This window comes from Chiloscyllium plagiosum, unplaced genomic scaffold (genome assembly GCF_037043375.1).
Source record: "Chiloscyllium plagiosum isolate Xiang-an unplaced genomic scaffold, Cpla_swu_hap1 HiC_scaffold_22, whole genome shotgun sequence".
Taxonomy (NCBI): domain Eukaryota; kingdom Metazoa; phylum Chordata; class Chondrichthyes; order Orectolobiformes; family Hemiscylliidae; genus Chiloscyllium; species Chiloscyllium plagiosum.
In genome coordinates this window covers 4,472,218-4,494,147 of record NW_028270160.1, presented here as the reverse complement: position 1 = coordinate 4,494,147, position 21,930 = coordinate 4,472,218, and the positions used below count along the sequence as shown (strand labels likewise).

At 44.3% G+C, this 21,930-nt stretch overlaps 1 protein-coding gene across 1 annotated transcript in view; it reads left to right on the top strand.

Annotated features, from left to right (window-relative positions):
* Window positions 1-21,930, top strand: part of LOC122561354 (VPS10 domain-containing receptor SorCS1-like) — a 1,223,550-nt gene that overhangs the window by 1,139,350 nt on the left and 62,270 nt on the right. Inside the window, exons 20-23 of the mRNA XM_043713087.2 lie at window positions 5,328-5,461; window positions 6,770-6,893; window positions 11,814-11,926; window positions 18,506-18,634. Coding sequence (XP_043569022.2) covers window positions 5,328-5,461; window positions 6,770-6,893; window positions 11,814-11,926; window positions 18,506-18,634 — 500 coding nt within the window. The remainder of the gene's footprint in view (window positions 1-5,327; window positions 5,462-6,769; window positions 6,894-11,813; window positions 11,927-18,505; window positions 18,635-21,930) is intronic.

Below are 21,930 nucleotides of genomic sequence, written 5' to 3'. Positions count from 1 at the left end.
ATATCAACACTTGTCAGATGTCTCACGGATGCAGATTTCCTGCAAGTATTCATCCGATTGCCTTTTGAAATCAATGATTGTCTCTACTTCCACCATCACCATAGTTACAAGCACCTGGTCTTTACCATTGTATATTATAGTTAGCATCTGAAAGGGTTAACAGCCAATGTAAGGTATGCTCCACCCATCAGGATATGAAGGGTTAATCTTAGCGAAGCTGACTGGGTTTAACCTAGCTGTGTTGTATGAATAAGAATGGTTCAGTAATAGTGAATACTTATTCTTAAGTTAACCATGGTCTCTCATAGAAGACTATCATGTATATCAGGTGTAACATAAGTAACTGTAAAGTAACCCACAACAAACCTATTCTGTTTATCAAGAATAAGCCTAGCTTTTCCCAATGACCTTATGTGGGTATCCTTCTTCACATGGTATCAATAGCTGAGACTAATGCCAATGATAAAGATTGATGGCAATAAATCTACCTGAGGTATTGCAGATGGTCACATGGACATGACCACACCATTTTAAGAATTATTATTCACTGTATAAATAGAATCTTCCATAAGACATAGGTGTAAAACTTAGGCCATTCAGTCCATCATGTCTGCTCTACCATTCAATCACGGCTGATAGGTTTTTTAACCCCATTTTACCTCTTTCTCCCCGTAACCTTTGATCCCCTTGGCAATCCAGAACCTATTTAGCTCGGTTTTAAACAGACCCAATGACGTGGCCTCCACAGCCTTCTGTGGCAATGAATTCCACAGATTCCCCACTCTCTGGCTGAAGACGTTTCTCCTTATCTCCATTCGAAAAGGCTTTCCCTTTACTCTAAGGCAGTGCCCTCGGGTCCTTGTCTCTCCTGCCAAAGGAAACACTTTCCCAACATCCACTCTATCCAGGCCATTCAGTATTCTGTAAGTTTCAATTAGATCCGCCCTTATCCTTCTAAACTCCATCTGGTATAGTCCAAGAGTCCTCAAATGTTCCTCATATGTTAAGCCTCTCATTCCTGGGATCAGTCTCGTGAACCTCCTCTGGACCTGCTCCAAGGCCAAAAACATCTTTCCTGAGGTATGGGGCCCAAAACTGCTCACAATTCCTCACAGCTCCCCACTGCCTTGATCACAGAACCTTCAATCTGTGTCCCTTAGATTTAGGTACCTGCTGCTCATGAGTAAAGCTTTCTCTTTGTCTAACTGGTCTGGACCTGTTGTGATCTTGTGTAGCTCTCTATCATTGCACCATGATCAGGAATAACAATAACACTGAAAGAGCTTCCTTTCCCAAAGCAACGATGACGAAGACTCAAACTTTCCCAATCACCTCAAGCCAATCCGGTCAGTATAAGGCAGTAGCTGAAAATGTGTTGCTGGAAAAGCGCAGCAGGTCAGGCAGCATCCAAGGAGCAGGAGCATCGACGGTTCGGGCATGAGCCCTTCTTCTCCTGCTCCTTGGATGCTGCCTGACCTGCTGCGCTTTTCCAGCAACACATTTTCAGCTCTGATCTCCAGCATCTGCAGTCCTCACTTTTTCCTCCCAGTATAAGGCAGTACTCAGAAAGCACCTTGTGCAAGGAACCAGTTAGTTATAAGTGGTTCTGTTACAATAACAGACAATTACAGAGACTGGCATGGAATAATGGCATGGATTCTGTAAATCCCTTTTTTGGATTAGAATCAGTCTGAACATTGGGGCACAGACAACCTCTCACAGGGCACCTCACACTCTCAATGCATTATCTGGGCCGACCTGGCACATATTGTTAAAGTTCACTTTAAGAAAGTTCTGAAATTTTCATATGAAAGAACTGAAACCAACATGGTCATTCTAAAAGATGAGAGACTTAACAAACAATCCGGATCTTTTTCAATATATAATTTCAGTTACATCACACTATAAACTTTTGCTATAAATTCTGTGTCCTACAATCTTATTCTCCAAAACCACCCAATGAAGGAGCAGCGCTCTGAAAGCTAGTGGTTCCAAATAAACCTGCTGGACTATAACCTGGTGTTGTGTGAGTTTTAACTCTGTACACCCTAGTCCAACACCGGCATCTCCAAATCATGACATGGAATAAGATAGAGAAGAACAGATAATAGTCAGGGTCCTCCAATGTGTCCTCACAGTGCTTACAGTTGAATGGTATTACTGGTCAACATTAGAATTTGAATTTCATTTGACTGTGTGGAATTTGTCAGCCTGTGTTGTGCACTGTGAGGTAGATCGACCTGTGGATTTGATTAAATGTTATTTGATTTTTGTCTCTGATCACCTCTTAATTTTAATCATATTTCGCCAACAGATTTTGAAAAGGCTTTGAGATGACATTTTTTTTTGTTTGAATTCAGTGGAATAAATCACCAGTTTATTGAGCACACCATGTGTTTATTATAAAGTGAGGATTGTCACTTAGTGAATTTGCACATGGTCTGTTATTTCTGTTATTAGGGTTTGAATTCACTCCAAATGAATAGATACGAAAACCTCTTCCCTATAACAGCAGGAAACATTCCCGACAAAGTGAGTTAGGACTGGTTCAATCTGATGTGAATTTGTGGCATTAATCCCCCCCCCGGCCCCAATATTTCGGACATGCTGAATACGATGGTGGGAGTGATATTTCTCTGGGATGAGTGGGAATTCAGTGCACAACAGTAAAAAGCTGGTGGAATCTCTGCTCTCGCCCCAGCCTAAGCAATACCTGTTCATTGCTGTGGTTCTGTTCGCCGAGCTGGAAGTTTTTGTTGCAAACGTTTCGTCCCCTGGCTAGGCGACATCATCAGTGCTTGGGAGCCTCCTGCGAAGCGCTTCTTTGATGTTTCCTCTGGTGTTTATAGTGGTGTGTCCCTGCCGCTTCCGGTTGTCAGTTTCAGCTGTCCGCTGTAGTGGTTGGTATATTGGGTCCAGGTCGATGTGTTTGTTGATGGAGTTTGTGGATGAATGCCATGCCTCTAGGAATTCCCTGGCTGTTCTCTGTCTGGCTTGCCCTATGATAGTAGTGTTGTCCCAGTCGAATTCATGTTGCTTGTTGTCTGTGTGTGTGGCTACTAAGGATAGCTGGTCGTGTCGTTTCATGGCTAGTTGATGTTCATGTATGCGGATAGTTAGCTGTCTTCCTGTTTGTCCTATATAGTGTTTTGTGCAGTCCTTGCATGGTATTTTGTACACTACGTTAGTTTTGCTCATGTTGGGTATCGGGTCCTTCGTTCTGGTGAGTTGTTGTCTGAGTGTGGCTGTTGGTTTGTGTGCCGTTATGAGTCCTAGGGGTCGCAGTAGTCTGGCTGTCAGTTCCGAGATGCTCCTGATGTATGGTAGTGTGGCTAGTCCTTTTGGTTGTGGTATGTCCTCGTTCCGTGGTCTTTCTCTTAGGCATCTGTTGATGAAGTTGCGCGGGTATCCGTTTTTGGCGAATACCTTGTATAGGTGTTCCTCTTCTTCTTTTTGCAGTTCTGGTGTACTGCAGTGTGTTGTGGCCCTTTTGAATAGTGTCCTGATGCAGCTTCGTTTGTGTGTGTGTTGGGGTGGTTACTTTCATAGTTTAGGACACATCGACCTGGACCCAATATACCAACCACTACAGCGGACAGCTGAAACTGACAACCGGAAGCAGCAGGGACAGACCACTATAAACACCGGAGGAAACATCATAGAAGCGCTTCGCAGGAGGCTCCCAAGCACTGATGATGTCGCCTAGCCAGGGGACGAAACGTTTGCAACAAAAACTTCCAGCTCGGCGAACAGAACCACAGCAATGAGCACCCGAGCTACAAATCTTCACACAAACTTTGAACACCTGTCCATTTTAAGGCAAATGTAATTCAGAAGTAGGTCGAACCAGCTGCCACAAGCTATCACCCCCGCGGCTTAGTTACAACTCTGTGTATTTACAGTTGGCAGAATGGCATTCAGGGTGAACATGTAAGGCATGGTGATATATTTCCAAGTCAGAATGGTGAGTGACTTGGAGGGGAACCTGCAGGTGGTGGTGTTACCATGCGTCTGCTGCCCTTGTCCTTCTAGATAGAAGTGGTTGTGGGTTTGGAAGGTGCTGTCGGAGGATCTTTGGTGAATTTCAGCCATACATCTTGTAGGTAGTACACACTGCTGCTACTGAGCATTGGTGTTGCTGCACAGGGGGGATTTACTTTCCATCTAAACTTTGTTATGTTTGATATCTGCCCAAACTAAAGCAAAAGCTGAAAACACCAAGCAGCACTGCCAAACCTGGCAAAGAGAATGAGGGGTTAGACTTTCAGGTGTTCCACTTTGACAACTTAGAGTCATAGAGTCATACAGCATGGAAACAGATCCCTGGACGCAAATCATCCATACTGATCATGTTTCCAAAACTAAACTTGACCCATTTACCTGTGTCTGGCCCATATCCCCCTAAACCTTTCCTATTTATTTACCGTCCAAATGTCTTTTAAATGTTGTAACTGTACCTGCATCTACCACATCCTCTGGCAAATCATTCGACATATGAACCACCCTCTTTGTGAAAAAGTCCCTTTTAAATCTTCCTCCCCTCACCTTAAAATTATGCCCTCTAGTTTTGAACTTGCCCACCTTAGGGAATGGACTTTTGCTATCCATTTTATCCACGCCCCTCATGATTTTATAAACCTTTATAAGGTCACCCCTCAACCTCCTATGCTCCAGGGAAAAAAGTCCCAGCTTGTGCAGCCTTTCCTTGAAACTCAAACCCTCCTTTCCTGGGAAATCTTTTCTGCACCCTCTCCAGTTTTATAATATCCTTCCTGTAGCAAAGTGACCATAACGGTACACAATATTCCAAAAGTGACCTTACCAACATCCTGTACAACCACAACATGACGTCCTAACTCCTATACTTTTTCATATCACAGAAGCTGACTGATCTACTTTGAATTCCTGGAAATCACAACTGTTTCAATTTAATGTCTCTTGGTTCATTAACACAAAATACAACATGGAGAAAGTGAGGACTGCAGATGCTGGGGATCAGAGCTTAAAAATGTGTTGCTGGAAAAGCGCAGCAGGTCAGGCAGCATCCAAGGAGCAGGAGAATCGATGTTTCGGGCATAAGCCCTTCTTCAGGAATGAGGAAAGAGGGCTTATGCCCGAAACATCGATTCTCCTTCTCCTTTGATGCTGCCTGACCTGCTGTGCTTTTCCAGCAACACATTTTTAAACAAAATACAACATGCCAACAAAGAGAGCAGTACTCTGATATCTTTTGTTCTCTGCATCACATTGACTTCTGATGTGAGATTTGGTGTAAAATAAATGAAAGGATATAAAGATATTTTGTCTTCTTACCCACTATTCCCCAGGTCCTATTGAGCATGTGCACTTGACCTTACCTTATGTTGCAATCACCAATCAGCAAGTGAACATGACAGCGGTGGTGTGGCCCAGTCCCTTTGGCCCTCTTACCTATTTCTGGTGGCTCGGGAACAAGACTGAGGTGAGTGAATGTTGTGAATTTTACCGTCAGCACACAGTTACCTAGCGACGAGAAAGCAATCAAAACTCACCACCATTGTCAGTTAGCTGAGGAGTTCTTGACCCTATGTGGTCACTCAGTCATTCAGTAAGTTCAAGAATAATTTTGGACATGAAGGAATTGAAGAATATGCTAATTATAGATGAAAGTAGAGCTGCATTAGCAGATGACTGTGATACTAACGAGTGCTGATGGGGGGCTGAGGGGAACTCTGAGCCAATGTGCTATGTATTTCATGAACTTGTAACGCTGCGACTTAAACTCTCTGAGGGACATGGACTCACATGCCAGCACAGAATTTGGGAAAATTCTATTTAATTCAATCAAAAGTCGGGAATAATAATTTAAATCAGTAATACTGACCATGAAACTATTAGCTTGTCATAAAAGCCCAGCTGGATTCTTCCTTCTCTGCTCGGGTCTATATGTGGTTGACTTTGAAATGATCAAACAGAACACTCAGATCTACCAAAACAACAACAGTTACCGCACCTTAAGAAGTTAGCCGAAGGTCAGTTCCAGGGAGGGGGCTATAATTGCTGCAAAGTTCACAACCCTTGAAAGAATAAAATTAACATGAGTTCTCAAAGGCAGAAACGATTACACCATTTTGCAAAATAATTACATAATGAGATATAGAAAGGAAAGAGCAGATGAGATGGAATCAGGACAGACAATACTGGCTGTCATTTAAATTGACCAATGAATTGAACAAATGCTGGAGACTGTTTGTCTTTGCTCCACTCCTGCACTGTTTCTTCATTCAGCTGCTTCATTATTTATCCCTAATTCTAACATTCTCAGGCAACGCATCCTGCTCACTGTGTGTACGAGCACCCAAACCCCCAGTGAATGGAGCAGACTGGCGGAGCATTTATATCAGGGAGATTTGGAAAGATTCTCGCCATTATTCAATGTGTGTAAATGTATGTGTTGATCTGACATTCAGGCTGGTAACAAAGTGATAAAACCATCTCCACATAAATACGATGTGACAACCAATACATTTTGGCTACCACAGGAAGATTGGATTTTCACAACTTTGCATTTGATGTAGCTCACTAACACTGCGTTCAGTGATAAAGTGAAAGAAAAAAGCATGGCAATATTATATTAGCTACACTAAATGGTCTCCATGAGGATTATTGGCTTTAATGCATTGTAACTCCATCCTGTTTTGTGTTTCACCAGCATTGACTAGCTTGTGGTATTTTCTTCAATTCCTGTTTTCTCACACTGAGGATTTTTATCTTTATTGGTCTGTTACAGCCCGTCATTACCCTAGAGGAGAATGCTTCCTTTGCATTCTCTACAGAGGGAATAAACAGCGTCACGGTGCAGGTATCTGCTGGGAATTCCATTCTGCAAGACATAAAGAGTATAGCTGTATTTGGTGAGAGAAAAACTTACTGTTTTATCTGTGTTATTATAGAGAATACAGACCCTTGATCAAGAAATGTTTCTTTAAACAGTTTGACTATTCTTCACTCGTGGATGATCCTCTGGACTGCCCTCACTCCTTTTGTTGGTTCAAACATATGAGCAGACCAATGCTTCCCATCAACTCCCTCCACAGTTAGCTCATTTTCTCTGGAGCAAAATAAAACTTGCCAAAGGTAGATTTAGCTCTCAAAGCAACACAATTGTCAGGCAGGCCAGGTGAGGAACAATGGGTGAAGGACTCATTTTATTTAATCATTGAACATTGGATTTTCTGGTGGTCACTTTAGCCAGAGACTGAATCGCCTGCCCAGAGATGGGACAGCAAATTGCATGGAGTGGGTAATGTTATGCTGAGAGTGACACAGCATCATTCCTGTCATTATATCCTCAGCAACGCTGGATATTGCTGACAGCTGCACCAACCAGGGCTCTTACCATTGCCAGGGAATAACAGCGACCGAAGTAACTTTCAATAGACACAGCTGACAGTTTGATGGAAAGAAAGGGGTGTGCTATGTTATTTCCTAAATTGCAGAGCTTTCATTGGCAAGGGGAGACAGCTGTCAAGCCTCAGTTGGAAAAGCTGCATGGCCCTTTATGCTGCTGCAGGTGTAAGAATTCATAAGCCCCAGGAGCATTTCCCCTTCACCTCCAGGTCACCTGCCAAACTGAAGCAGCAACATCACCAGGAAGTCACCCTGGAGCTGGCCAGGGAGCGTTAACCGGATAATTCCCTGAACGTGGCCAGGGAGCGTTAACCGGATAATTCCCTGAACGTGGCCAGGGAGCGTTAACCGGATAATTCCCTGAACGTGGCCAGGGAGCGTTAACCGGATAATTCCCTGAACGTGGCCAGGGAGCGTTAACCGGATAATTCCCTGAACGTGGCCAGGGAAGTTGAAGCATTTATTAAGAAGGCCTAGAGGATCCTTGGGTTTATAAATAGAAACATTGAGTATAAAACAGGCAAGTGATGGTACATCTCTACAAACCATTGACAGACCACATTTGGAGGTTTGTGTTCAGTTCTGGGCACCTTATTTTAGGAAGGATGTTAAAGCCCTGGAGCGATTTCAAAGGAGATTTACAAGAATGATATCAGGAATGAGGGATTGCAGATACAAAGAAGGATGAGACAGAATGGGCTTACTCTCCTGGGAGCAGAGAAGATTAAGAGATGACCTTATTGAGATATTCAATATAATGAGCAATTTTGACAGGGTAAGGAAGGATATTCTGTTTCCACTAGTTGGTGTGTCAGTAACAAGGGGTTACAATTTCAATATTGTCAGCAATAGAGCTAGGAGTGAGATGAGGAAAATATCTTTTCTCAGAGAGTTGTTGGGATTTGGAATGTGCTGCCTGGGAGAGTGGTGGAGCGGATTCCATAGGATGTTTCAAAAGAGAGCCGGATGTATATTGGAAGGTGATGAATTCAGAGGGCTATGGAGATAGGGCAGGAGAATGGGTCGAGCTTTGTGGCTCTTTCAGGAGCCAGTGCAGACACAATGGGTCGAATGGCCTCCTTCTGTACTGGAACATTCTGTGGTTATATAAGTTTCAGATCACTTCAATTTATGGAAGTCCAGTCCTGCCACTCTCCTACCAACAACCTTTACCACGTAGGACAGTGTGCAACAGCAGCAGCAGCATCACGGATACATTATTGGGCTAGTGATCTGTTAATATGAGTTCAAACACCACCACAGCAGCTCGGAAACTGCCTTCAGTAAATCTGGAATTGAGAAGTTAGTCTTATCAAGTTAATGGTATAGTAATAGTGACCAGATTGTCACTAAAACCCATCCATTCCACTAATGCCCTTAGAGAAAGAAATCTCTACCCTCACCTGATCAGACCCAGATGTGACTCCAGACACGTAACAACGTGGTTGATTCTTGATGCGTATGGGGTCAGTTTAGCTCAGTTGGCTGGAGAGTTTCTGCTTTCTAGGAATACCCAAAGAATCAGAGTTAAAAACTGAGTGCAACTCCTGCTGTGCGTGTGTTAGTGGCCTGATGCGATAGTGTGTGCACTAATGTTCTTTGAGGACAGCTCTTAAACATCCCTACACTGCAAATAAAGAGGAATATTTCTCTCTCTCGCTCTGAGTGCTGTCAGCTACTACCTAAAGGAAACAGGCAAGAATTTAAATTAACCTGCAAAACAAAATTGACTTCTCAGCTACCAAAATCAATGCTATCCATATCATCAACAGCTACAATGTTCTATTAACTTCTCTTCCATCGTAAACAACTCAGAAATGGTGCATAATTTTTTTAATGGTTTATTTCACCCTCTTCATTCCTATTCTGTGTGTATGCATGTTATATAATTGTTTCTTCTCATGTTTAGTAACTGAGAAGCCACCTGTTTGTTAACTCAAGAGAGCCTGCTCCTTTTAAAGTGTAAATTACTTTGAGCTGGGAGAAAGGATGACTTCCTTTAGAAAGTAACCTTGTTGTGACTAACTGAAGAAATGGGTGAATAAAGAAGATGGGTCAGTTTGTCATCCCTTTCCAGGGAGATTAGCGGTTTGGGGCATCCCAAATGAAACTGTAACAAATTGTGGAACCTCATCGAAGGGCTGGACCAAACTAATTTGATCGGATTGCACAATAGCCAATGGCCCTCAAATATCATGCTGTGATATTTATGTTAGCTTGTGTAGCATAAATCCGAGACATCGGTCACATAGCACTGAAAAATAAATGAATTTTTATTACCGGTTATGGTGTCTCAGTGGCTAGCACTGCTGCTTCACAGCACCAGGGACCTGGGTTCATTTCCCACCTCGGGTGACTGTCTGTGTGGAGTTTGCATGTTCTCCCTGTGTCTGCGTGGGTTTCCTCCAGGTGCTCTGGTTTCCTCCCACAGTCCAAAAATATGCAGGTTAGGTGAATTGACCATGCTAAAAATTGCCCATAGTGTTAGGTGTAGGGGAATGTGTCTGGGTGGGTTGCTCTTCAAGGGTTGGTGTGGGCGTGTTGGGCTGAAGGGCCTGTTTCCACACTATAGGAAATCTAATCTAATCTAATCAAAGGTCCTGGTGCTTTTATACACTACAAGCACAGGCAGGGAATTGCAAGTTTGGGCTCAAGCTAAGCAATTCCATGTACGGTCATATGTGAGCCTCAGCACGTCATTCTGCAAGAGGACTCAGTAAGATGGAAACTGAGAACTTTATACCATTAGGTCACATGATAATCACATTATCTGCATATGCCTTTAAGATATATCACACATCTGCTGTGAAACATAACATAATAGTAACAAGTGTGTTAAACAAATATCTCCAAATCTTGTAGCAGCTAAACAAGAGAAAACATCTTTAATGTCCTTCTGAAATGGCTGAGCAAGCTATTCATTTGTATCAGACTGTCATCTTTGCAACCGTGCGAGATGTTTACTCAGCCTCTCATTGTTTTTAGCGTGCAAGGCCCTTTTAAACCTTTGGGGCAGTAAAAAGGGTCGATATGTTCACAGGCTGCACAGGGATATTTGGCTTGTCTCAACTTCGTGTGACTGTACAGGTTAAGGGGGAATATTGCTCATCATCAAATGTTTGAGTCCAGCCTATATCCAATATCCCTTGAAAGGTTTTAAAGAAGTGAGCATTCATCTCTGTTCTTTCTCCCGTGACAATAAAATCCTGCAACAGAATGATTCATGTGAAGTCAATCACCTTCCATAATATCAATGTGAGGTGCTGCGTTTTGGAAAAGCAAATCAGAGCAGGACTTATACACTTAATGGTAAGGACCTTGGAGTGCAGGTTCATAGCACCTTGAAAGTGGAGTCACAGGTAGATAGGATAGTGAAGAAGGCGTTTGGTGTGCTTTCCTTTATTGGTCAGAGTACTGAGTACAGGAGTTGGGAGGTCATGTTGCGACTGTACAGGACACTGGTTAAGCCACTGTTGGAATATTGCCTGCAATTCTGGTCTCCTTCCTATCTGATGTTGTGAAACTTGAAGGAGTTCAGAAAAGATTTGCAAGGATGTTGCCAGGGTTGGAGGGTTTGAGCTATGGGGAGAGGTTGAATAGGCTGGGGCTGTTTTCCCTGGAGTGTCGGAGGCTGAGAGGTGACCTTATAGAGGTTTACAAAATCATGACGGGCATGGATAGGATAAAGAGACAAAGTATTTTGCCCAGGATGGGAGAGTCCAGAATTAGGGAGCATAGATTTAGGGTGAGAGGGGAAAGATTTAAAATGGACCTAAGGGGCAACTTTTTCATGCAGAGGCTGGTGTATGGAATAAGCTGCCAGAGGAAGTGGTGGAGGCTGGTACAATTACAGCATTTTAAAGGCATCTGGATGGGTATATGAATAGGAAGGGTTTAGAGGGATATGGTCCATGAGCTGGCAAATGGGACTAGATTAGATTAGGATATCTGCACAGCATGGACGAGTTGGACCGAAGAGTCTGTTTCTGTATGTCTGTGACAAGATTCTATGCTCCAATATTCCCTCCCTAAATCTCTTCACCTCTCTCATCTCCTTTAAGACCCATGTTAAAACCTACCTCTGTAACCCCTGTGCTAACGTCTCCTCCTTCATCCCGGGCTAATGCTTTTCTGGTATCGCCCCTCTAAGGCAATTTGGAATGTTTTGCTACTTTGAAGGATCTGTGGGAATGTACATTGTTATTGTTGAAGGATGAAACACCACAGCCTGTGATTTGTGAAAAAAATAAACTGGAAAAAAATTGTTGGAGCAACATTTTTCATCAAACAAAGTGAAGCGACATCTGTAAACAAACAGTGAAATTGTTTTCTTGTTTCGGCCAAAACTTTCTGGGATCAAAATCTAACTGAGAGATGGAAGGCAATTTTTTTTCTAACAATGTCCTCTTGTCTTCACCCTGCAGATTCTTATCGCTCTTTGGTATTGTCGTTCACACCAAACTTGGAGGATTACAACCCAAACATTCCCGAATGGAGGCACGATCTCAGTAAGCTCGTCAAAAGAACTCTGCAACAAGTAAGTTGGAAAAGCACCAACACCCTCGAGAGAATGATTTCACCCAGTACACCTTTCTCTGTAACTTCATTAGATTTGTGAAGGAAACTCTGTTCTCATTTTATATCCACACAAGTCACAATTTCGGGTAAGTTTAGCTCCGAGGAGATAACTCCTTGTTTGCACAGGACATGCCTGGTAGCTTGACATCATGACATCAATTAATGAAGATGCCAAATGAAATTTGGCCTTTATTGCTATAGGGAAGTCTTGTTACAACTGAATAGGATGTTGATGACTCATCTGAAGTACTGTGTACAGTTTTGGTCCCTATATTTGAGAAAGGTAATCCTGGCATTAGAGGTATTTCAAAAGCGATTCACTGGACTGATTTTTGAGGTGAAGGTGTTGACTTATAAAGAACAGTTAAATGGGTTAGACCTTTATTCATTAGTGTTTCAAAGATTGAGCAGTGATCTTATTGAAACATACAAGATTCTGAGGGGGCTAGATGTTCACAAGATGTTCCCATCCATGGGGACATCTTGAATTAGGAGCCAGAGTTATGGAATAAGGAGATGCACATTTTGTACGGCGATGAATGCCTTCTCCGAGAGAGAAGTGATTGTCTGGAATTCTCCAAACCGGACATTGTGGAGGCTAGATCACTGAATGTACTTAAAGACGTGGTGGACTTTTGATATATTGGGGAGCTGAGCAGACACATCAAGGCAGATTATCTGTGATCTTGTTGAATATTGAGCAGTCCTTCTTCAGTACCTGCACAGGCACTGTGCCCCAACTCTTCCATTGTTACATCGATGACTGTGTCGGTGCAGTGTCCTGCACCCAGGCTGAACTGGAGCAGTTCATCGACTTGGCCCACAACTTCCACCCTGCCCTCAAGTTCACTTGGTCCATTTCGGACACCTTTATCTCTTTTATTGATCTCTCCATCTTTGGCAAGAGTCTCCAGACTGACATCTAGTACAAACCCACAGATCCCCATAACTACCTGGACCACACCTCCTCCCTCCCAGTATCCTGCAAGAACTCCATCCTGTTCTCCCAATTCCTGCATCTCTGCTGCATCTGCTCAGAGGAGGAGACATTCCACTCATGAGCATGCCAGATGTCCACCTCTTTTGAACAATGTGCTTTTCCTCCCTCATCATCCAGACAACCCTCTGCCGCACCTCCCCCATTCCCTTTTCCACTGCTCTAAACTCCACACCCCCAGCACAATAAAGGCAGAATCCCCCTTGTCCCCCCCCACCATCCCACCAGTCACCACATCCAACGCATCATCCTTAAACACTTCTGCCAAATCAGGTGTTCCTGATGTGGTCTTCTCTACATCGGGGAGACTGAATGTAAACTGAGGGAACGGTTCACCGAGCATCTCAGCCAGGCCCGCTGAGGCCGACCGGACCTCCCAATCAATGTCCATTTTAATTCCCCTTCCCACTCCCTTTCTGACATGACCATCCTTGGCCTCCTCCAAGGAGAGTTTTGTACAGCTGCAACATGACCTCATGCCTCCAAAGCTCAGTCCCTTTATCAATAAAAGCTAACACACCGTATACCTTCTTAACAGCCCTATCAATCTGGGTGGCACCTTTCAGGGATCTATGTACCTGGACACCTAGATCTCTCTGCTCATCCACACTACCAACATTCTTACCATTAGCCCAGTACTCTTTATTCCCGTTGCTACTTCCAAAGTGAATCACCTCAAACTTGTCTCCATTTGGCACCTCTCAGCCCAGCTCTGCAGGTTATCTATGTCCCTCCGTAACCTGCAATATCCTTTGGCACTATCCACAACTCCACCGACTTTAGTGTCATCTGCGAATTTACTAACCCATCCTTCTACACCCTCATCCAAGTCATTTATAAAACTGACAAACAGCACTGACCCCAAAACAGATCCTTGCGATAACCCACTAGTAACTGAACCCAGGACAAACATTTCCCATCAACCACCACCCTCTGTCTTCTTTCAGCTAGCCAATTTCTGATCCAAACCACTACATCACCCTAAATCCCATACCGCTGAAAGATCTGATATACAGTCAAGTAGTTCTTTGTAGTATTGTTAGTTTATGTATTTGTTTAACCTTGGTAAGTATCAGAGGCTGAATCTTATAGAGCTCTGAAAGCTGTTGGCGATGATAAAGAAATCCAGCAGAATCACGTCAGAAGTCCAGCAAGGCTTTTCTAAAGATTGAGAGCAAATTGTTGCATTTTCAAGCGTCATTCCAGGCATCGAGATGAGGTTGTCATGAGAGAGCAGGGAAATACTATTGAAGGGGATCATTGCTTGTTGAGATTCTCATTGACTGCATATCTCACCTCATGAATATACACTGTCCTGTCTTACCACCCACTGGGATGAAACGCCATGTTGACGTGTCTGAGAGGACTTCAACTTTTACTGCTTGTCCTTCAGGCCGCCATCTTGAATACCTGGCATCAACATCTCAGGGCACACTCCACGCGTGTCCCATCCTCGCTCCCCTTCCCCCGCCTCCTTTCTTTGCCTGCTGGCACATATCATGTACCAGCCTCTCTGCATCATTATGACACATCTCCCATCCACTTGCAATATGCTCAGTTGGCTAATTTGGCTAGACAGCTGGAGTGCAATGCAGACTAATGCTAACAACATGGGTTTGATTCCTGCCCCACCAGCTGAGGTAAATATGAAGGACTGTCCTCTCCACTTGGTCCACTGAGATGTTGTGACCTTCAGACAAACCACCACCAATCATCTCTCTCCAATGAGAGAGCATTGCTATAGTCTGAGAAGACTATGGTGACTTTCCTTCTGAACTTTAATGTGGATCCTCAAGCACATCAGCAACAAAATATTGCAAAGACATTTCACAGGCAGACAGTATCTCAGGGTGACCCTCTCACTCTCTCACTGCCTACTACCATGATTATACCTGAAAGCTCATTGGGACTTGGCTATTCTCCCTCAGCCACAGCAGCGAGGCTCATGGGAACCCTGTACTTTACTGTCTTGTCGCTTATGTCAGGACGCTGGTCATGGTTGTCAGAATTCCTCAGGCAAGTCCAGGCGAATTACTATACTGATTAAGTTTTACATATTGGAAAGTATACCTCCTCAATCATTATCCTAACCCTCTCTGCAGCCAGCCTGGTTTTGTTTAGCTTTTTATTTTCTGTTTGTACTGTTTGCACTAATAACAAGCGAACAGGAGGGAAGTGACGAAGGTAGAACATAGAACATAAAACATAGAACATTGAACATTGAACATGGAACATGGAACATGGAACATAGAACATAGAACATAGAACATTGAACATAGAACATTGAACATTGAACATTGAACATAGAACATTGAACATAGAACATTGAACATAGAACATAGAACATTGAACATTGAACATTGAACATAGAACATAGAACATAGAACATAGAACATAGAACATAGAACATAGAACATTGAACATTGAACATTGAACAATACAGCACAGAACAGGCCCTTCGGCCCACGATGTTGTGCCGAACATTTGTCCTAGCTTAAGCACCCATCCATGTACCTATCCAATTGCCGCTTAAAGGTTACCAATGATTCTGACTCTGCCACTCCCACAGGCAGCGCATTCCATGCCCCCACCACTCTCTGGGTAAAGAACCTACCCCTGATATTGCCTCTATACCTTCCACCCTTCACCTTAAATTTATATCCCCTTGTAACACTCTCTTGTACCCGGGGAAAAAGTCTCTGACTGTCTACTCTATCTATTCCCCTGATCATCTTATAAACCTCTATCAAGTCACCCCTCATCCTTCGCCGTTCCAATGAGAAAAGGCCTAGCACTCTCAACCTATCCTCGTACAACCTATTCTCCATTCCAGGCAACATCCTGGTAAATCTCCTCTGCACCCTCTCCAAAGCTTCCATATCTTTCCTAAAATGAGGCGACCAGAACTGTACACAGTACTCCTAATGTGGCCTTACCAAGGTCCTGTACAGCTGTAACATCACTTCACGACTCTTGAATTCAATCCCTCTGCTAATGAAAGCTAATACACCATAGGCCTTCTTACAAGCTCTATCCACCTGAGTGGCAACTTTCAAAGATCTATGAACATAGACCCCAAGATCCCTCTGCTCCTCAACCTTACTAAGAACCCTACCGTTAACCCTGTATTCTGCATTCTTATTTGTCCTTCCAAAATGGACAACCTCACACTTGACAGGGTTGAACTCCATCTGCCACTCCTCAGCCCAGCTCTGCATCATATCTAATTGGATAGAATTGAATTTATTGTCACATGTACCGAGGTACAGTGAAAATCTTTGTCTTGCCAGCAATACAGGCAGATCTCAGAGTTAAGTAGCATAGTTAGTAAATAATAGGTAAACAGCAGCAAAAACAAAAGCACAGCTACAGGCAAATGTTAAGAGTTTGTGAGTCCATTCAGTATTCTAACAGTAGGGTAGAAACTGTTTGGAAACCGGCTGGTGCGTGTGTTCAGGTTTCTGAACCTTCTCCCCGATGGTAGAGGTTGTAGAAAAACATTGCCAGGGTGGGATGGATCTTTGTGAATGTCGGTGGCCTTTCCCTGACAGCGGGCCTGGTAGATGGATTCTATAGATGGGAGGTTGGCCTTTGTGATTGTCCAAATTGTGTCAGCAGGGAGTGTGTCGGCAGGGAGTGTGTCGGCAGGGAGTGTGTCAGCAGAGAATGTCGGCAGGGAGTGTGTCAATAGGGAGTGTGTCGGCAGGGAGTGTGTCGGCAGGGAGTGTGTCGGCAGGGAGCGTGTTGGCAGGGAGCGTGTCAACAGGCAGTGTGTCGGCAGGGAGTGTGTCGGCAGGGAGTGTGTCAGCAGGGAGTGTGTCAGCAGGGAGTGTGTCGGCAGGGAGTGTGTCAGCAGGGAGTGTGTCAGCAGGGAGTGTGTCGGCAGGGAGTGTGTCAGCAGGGAGTGTGTCAGCAGGGAGTGTGTCGGCAGGGAGTGTGTCAGCAGGGAGTGTGTCGGCAGGGAGTGTGTCGGCAGGGAGTGTGTCGGCAGGGAGTGTGTCGGCAGGGAGTGTGTCAGCAAGGAGTGTGTCGGCAGGGAGTGTGTCAGCAGGGAGTGTGTCAGCAAGGAGTGTGTCGGCAGGAAGCGTGTCGGGAGGGAATGTGTCAACAGGGAGTGTGTCAGCAGGGAGTGTGTCGGCAGGGAGTGTGTCAGCAAGGAGTGTGTCGTCAGGGAGTGTGTCATCAGGGAGTGTGTCGTCAGGGAGTGTGTCAGCAGGGAGTGTATCAGCAAGGAGTGTGTCAGCAGGGAGTGTGTCAGCAGGGAGTGTGTCGGCAGAGAGTGTGTCGGCAGGGAGTGTGTCGGTAGGGAGTGTGTCGTCAGGGAGTGTGTCGTCAGGGAGTGTGTCGTCAGGGAGTGTGTCAGCAGGGAGTGTGTCAGCAAGGAGTGTGCCATCAGGGAGTGTGCCGTCAGGGAGTGTGCCGTCATGGAGTGTGTCGTCAGGGAGTGTGTCGGCAGGGAGTGTGTCAGCAAGAAGTGTGTCAGCAGGGAGTGTGTCAGCTGGGAGTGTGTCGTCAGGGAGTGTGTAGGCAGGGAGTGTGTCAGCAGGGAGTGTGTCGTCAGGGAGTGTGTCGTCAGGGAGTGTGTAGGCAGGGAGTGTGTCAGCAGGGAGTGTGTCGTCAGTGTAATAACCATTCAGATTAATGGCATGAGGGCCTTCAGTGGTCAAGAGCAACTGAGGGCAGATGCTGCAGGCAGTAGTGAGGGGGAGAGCAGGAGCCTCAGTGGATCCAGAGTACAGTAACAAAGAGAGTGTGCGTGCGAGATGTTGGATAGCAGATGGTTTTACTTCTGCTGACAGAATGGAGAAGGGCATTGAGCCTCTTCCTCCAGGCAGCTGATCATTCATAGAATCCCTGCAAAGTAGAAAGAGGCCATTTGGCCCATCGAGTGCGCAGATACACCGCACCCAGACCCACCTCCCACTCTATTTGTAACTCCACATTTACCACAGCCAATCATCTCACCTATACATCCCCTGAACACTACAGGATAACTTACTGTGACCAGTCCACCCAACCTGCTGCCTCACAGCGCTAGGAACCCAGAGTCAATTCCAGCTTTGGGCAACTATCTGTGTGGAGTGTGTACATTCTCCCCACATCTGTGTGGGTTTCCTCCCACAGTCCATAGATGTGCAGGTTAGGTGGAATGGCCATGGGAAATTCCCCATTGTGTGCAGGGTAGGTGGGTTAGCCATGGGAAATGCAGGATTACAGGGATGGAATGGGTCTAGGTGGGATGCTATTAGGAGGGTTGGTGTATGCTCAAAGGACTGAATGGCTTGCTTCCACACTATAGGGATTCCATGACATTGGGCCTCCTGAACCAAAAGGAATGTTCGCTGCTGGTTCTCTGACCAAAGGGCGTGAACCCCAATGACCCAAAAAAGAAATCCATATTCCTACATCAATGTGACAGAAAAGATTGTTTTTTGAAAAATTTCTAATTTAAAAGTTAAAAACGTTGTGAAGAAGTGCCAGAGGGGAAGTGCTTTCTGAGAGGTCTCCATGAAGATGATGAATTGTGTGTATCTTCACTAGGTCACAGCTGTACCTGAACAACAGATGTTGCTGGCCATTCCCCTTGGTTTACCAACTGCAGCAGAACTCTACATCCTGCCATACCAAGGTCCTGCAGAAGAGAAACCGAACCATTTGGATTTAGATGAGGTGAGTCACAGTTTGTTCAGGGAAAGTTTTATTTTTTTCACAGATCAGAGAGTGAACAAGGGGATACCCTGAGGGCAATAATGTGCGTTTCCATCCCAGCTGATGGTACAGCTAGGCAAGTCAGACACCAGATTGAAACCTGGCTTGATGGATTTTGTTTTCCTTATGTTCAGTTAGTAAACATGATGGGTCAGTCACTGAGACTGACTGACACGAGGCTGCAGAATTACTTTAACAACAGAAGTCTAAGATTCAAATGAAGGAATAAATAAAATATATACAATGATTAGAATGATTGCTATAATCTTTAGCAAATAAAGTTTCAACCTTGTTCCAAACACTCATGTTCCGAGAACCTATCCCCTCCACCCAAAATACCTCAACTCTTCAGCTTTGAATTAACTTCCTCCTCCCCCCATCATATCTCAATTTTTTCGAGTTGTGTATAACTGACTACCATCGCTTGGCCATAGACCATAGAGACAATTCAATGAGTCCTTCGCAAATCTGCCAACATGAGCTTCTCCATAAACCTAAACTTTCTCAGTTTTAATAACCTAATCAAACCCTCCTGATTTGAAAGTTTCACAAAGTATTCTTCTTCTTCAGTAATTTATTACATTAACTGTTCTGAATCCTTCTTCTGAGAGAGAAACTAAACTTGCTTTTGAACTCAAAACTGATGTTTTCTAAACAGAACTGAAAAAAAAAAGCTGCTTCTGAGGGTTTTTTTAAAAAAAAACTTGCTCATCTTACATTCTTCTGAACTGGAAGCAGAGCTGAAAGTCTGACATGTTTAACCTATCTGTCATAAACATAGTATGTTGGAAAAAGACAGTATAACCATCTTTCGATTAAAATTCAGGGGTTTCTCAGTCACCTGCTCTGTGACACATACTCAACTAGCTCTCACTTCCAGAAGGACTCTTTTTTAAACAAAATGGTTCACAGAAGTAACCAGAACCCATATGTCACTATTTTAAAATCCAAACTCCACAAACAATATGAACACACATTAAAATTGCAGACCTTTAATTAGGTTTGTTTTATAGTCCAAAAATAGGCCTTGGGGCAAGAGCTATTTGGCACCTTCATATCACTCAGCATTTGTGTCAAAGTGCTCATTGAATTCAAAAATGTAATAAGCAAAACCTCTTTACCAATGCAGTTTCACATTATTTCTAATGATTCAGAGCGCTTGAACATGGGAACGTGGTTAAAGAGTTATCTGTAAGATTTAGAACAGAACAAGCAGTCAAAAAACTTTCAGACAGAGCTTTGAGACTGAGTGATGCATTACTTGAAATGATAGAAAAGAGGTCATTTCAGTGCTTAAGAATAGATTAGACAGTTGATTGAAAGGCAGATAAAGGAAGGATTGTGGGATCACAATGGACACATTGGATTGGAACTGCTTAATGACAAAAAGGAGAGGCTATGCTGTGCAAGTCGAGTGTAACATTATAGAGATATTGACAGCTGGTGGATGGGAAAAATACTCAGGCAAATGGCAGAGCAGTAGATGTGATCTATATGGACTTCAGTAAGGCATTTGACAACGTTCCCCATGGGAGACTGCTTACCAAGGTTAGATCTCACGGAATACAGGGAGAACTAGCCATTTGGATACTGAATTGGCTCAAAGGTAGAAGACAGAGGGTGGTGGTGGAGGGTTGTTTTTCAGACTGGAGGCCCGTGACCAATGGAGTCCACAAGGATTGGTGCTGGGTCCTCTACATTTTGTCATTTACATAAATGATTTGGATGCAAGCATAAGAGGTACAGTTAGTAAGTTTGCAGATGACACCAAAATTGGAGGTGTAGTGGACAGCGAAGAGAGTTACCTCAGATTACAACAGGATCTGGACCAGATGGGCCAATGGGCTGAGAAGTGGCAGATGGAGTTTAATTCAGATAAATGTGAGGTGCTGCCTTTTGGGAAAGCAAATCTTAGCAGGACTTATACACTTAATGGTAAGGTCCTGGGGAGTGTTGCTGAACAAAGAGACCTTGGAGTGCAGGTTCATAGCTCCTTGAAAGTGGAGTTGCAGGTAGATAGGATAGTGAAGAAGGCGTTTGGTATGCTTTCCTTTGTTGGTCAGAGTATTGAGTAAAGGAGTTGGGAGGTCACGTTTCAGCTATTGGTTAGGCCACTGTTGGAATATTGTGTGCAATCCTGGTCTCCTTCCTATCGGAAAGATGTTGTGAAACTTTGAGAGGGTTCTGAAAAGATTTACAAGGATGTTGCCAGGGTTGGAGGATTTGAGCTACAGGGAGAGGCTGAACAGGCTGGGGCTGTTTTCCCTGGAGCATCAGAGGCTGAGGGGTGACCTTATAGAGATTTACAAAATCATGAGGGGCATGGATAAGATAAATAGACAAAGTCTTTTCCCTGGGTTGGGGAGTCAGGTGAGAAGGCAAAGATATAAAAGAGACCGAAGAGGCAACCTTTTCACGCAGAGGGTGATGCGTGTATGGAATGAGCTACCAGAGGAAGTGGTGGAGGCTGGTACAATTACAACATTTAAGAGGCATTTGGATGGGTATATATATAGGAAGGGTTTGGAGGGATATGGGCTGGGTGCTGGCAGGTGGGACTAGATTAGGTTGGGATATCTGATCGGCATGGACGGGTTGGACCATAGGGTCTGTTTCCATGCTGTACACCTCTATGACTCTATGACTCTAAATGTAAGGTTGTAACTTTACATCTCAAGAAGGATGAAATAGGGTATTTTGTAAATTGCTGTAATCTAGAAACAATAGAGGTGCGAAGGTACTTGGGGCTCCAAATACATAGATCATTAAAATCCAAACAGTTTCTCCTCATATGAAGGTTTTTGCTGAAACGCCCAATAAGCTGCTTGACCAATCATCACTGTGAAATGTGACCTGATATGTTTCTCCCACACATCTGGCCATGGGCAGATCATCAATGTGGGAATCAGGTCTACAAAACAGGGGCCCAGTAATTAGATTAGATTTTTAGATTAGATTACATTACAGTGTGGAAACAGGCCCTTCGGCCCAACAAGTCCACACCGACTCGCCGAAGCGCAACCCACCCATACCCCTACATTTACCCCTTACCTAACACTGCGGGCAATTTAGCATGGCCAATTCACCTGACCTGCACATCTTTGGACTGTGGGAGGAAACCGGAGCACCCGGAGGAAACCCACGCAGACACGGGGAGAACGTGCAAACTCCACACAGTCAGTCGCCTGAGGCGGGAATTGAACCCGGGTCTCTGGCGCTGTGAGGCATGGTGATATCACTGGCCTGGTAATCCAGAA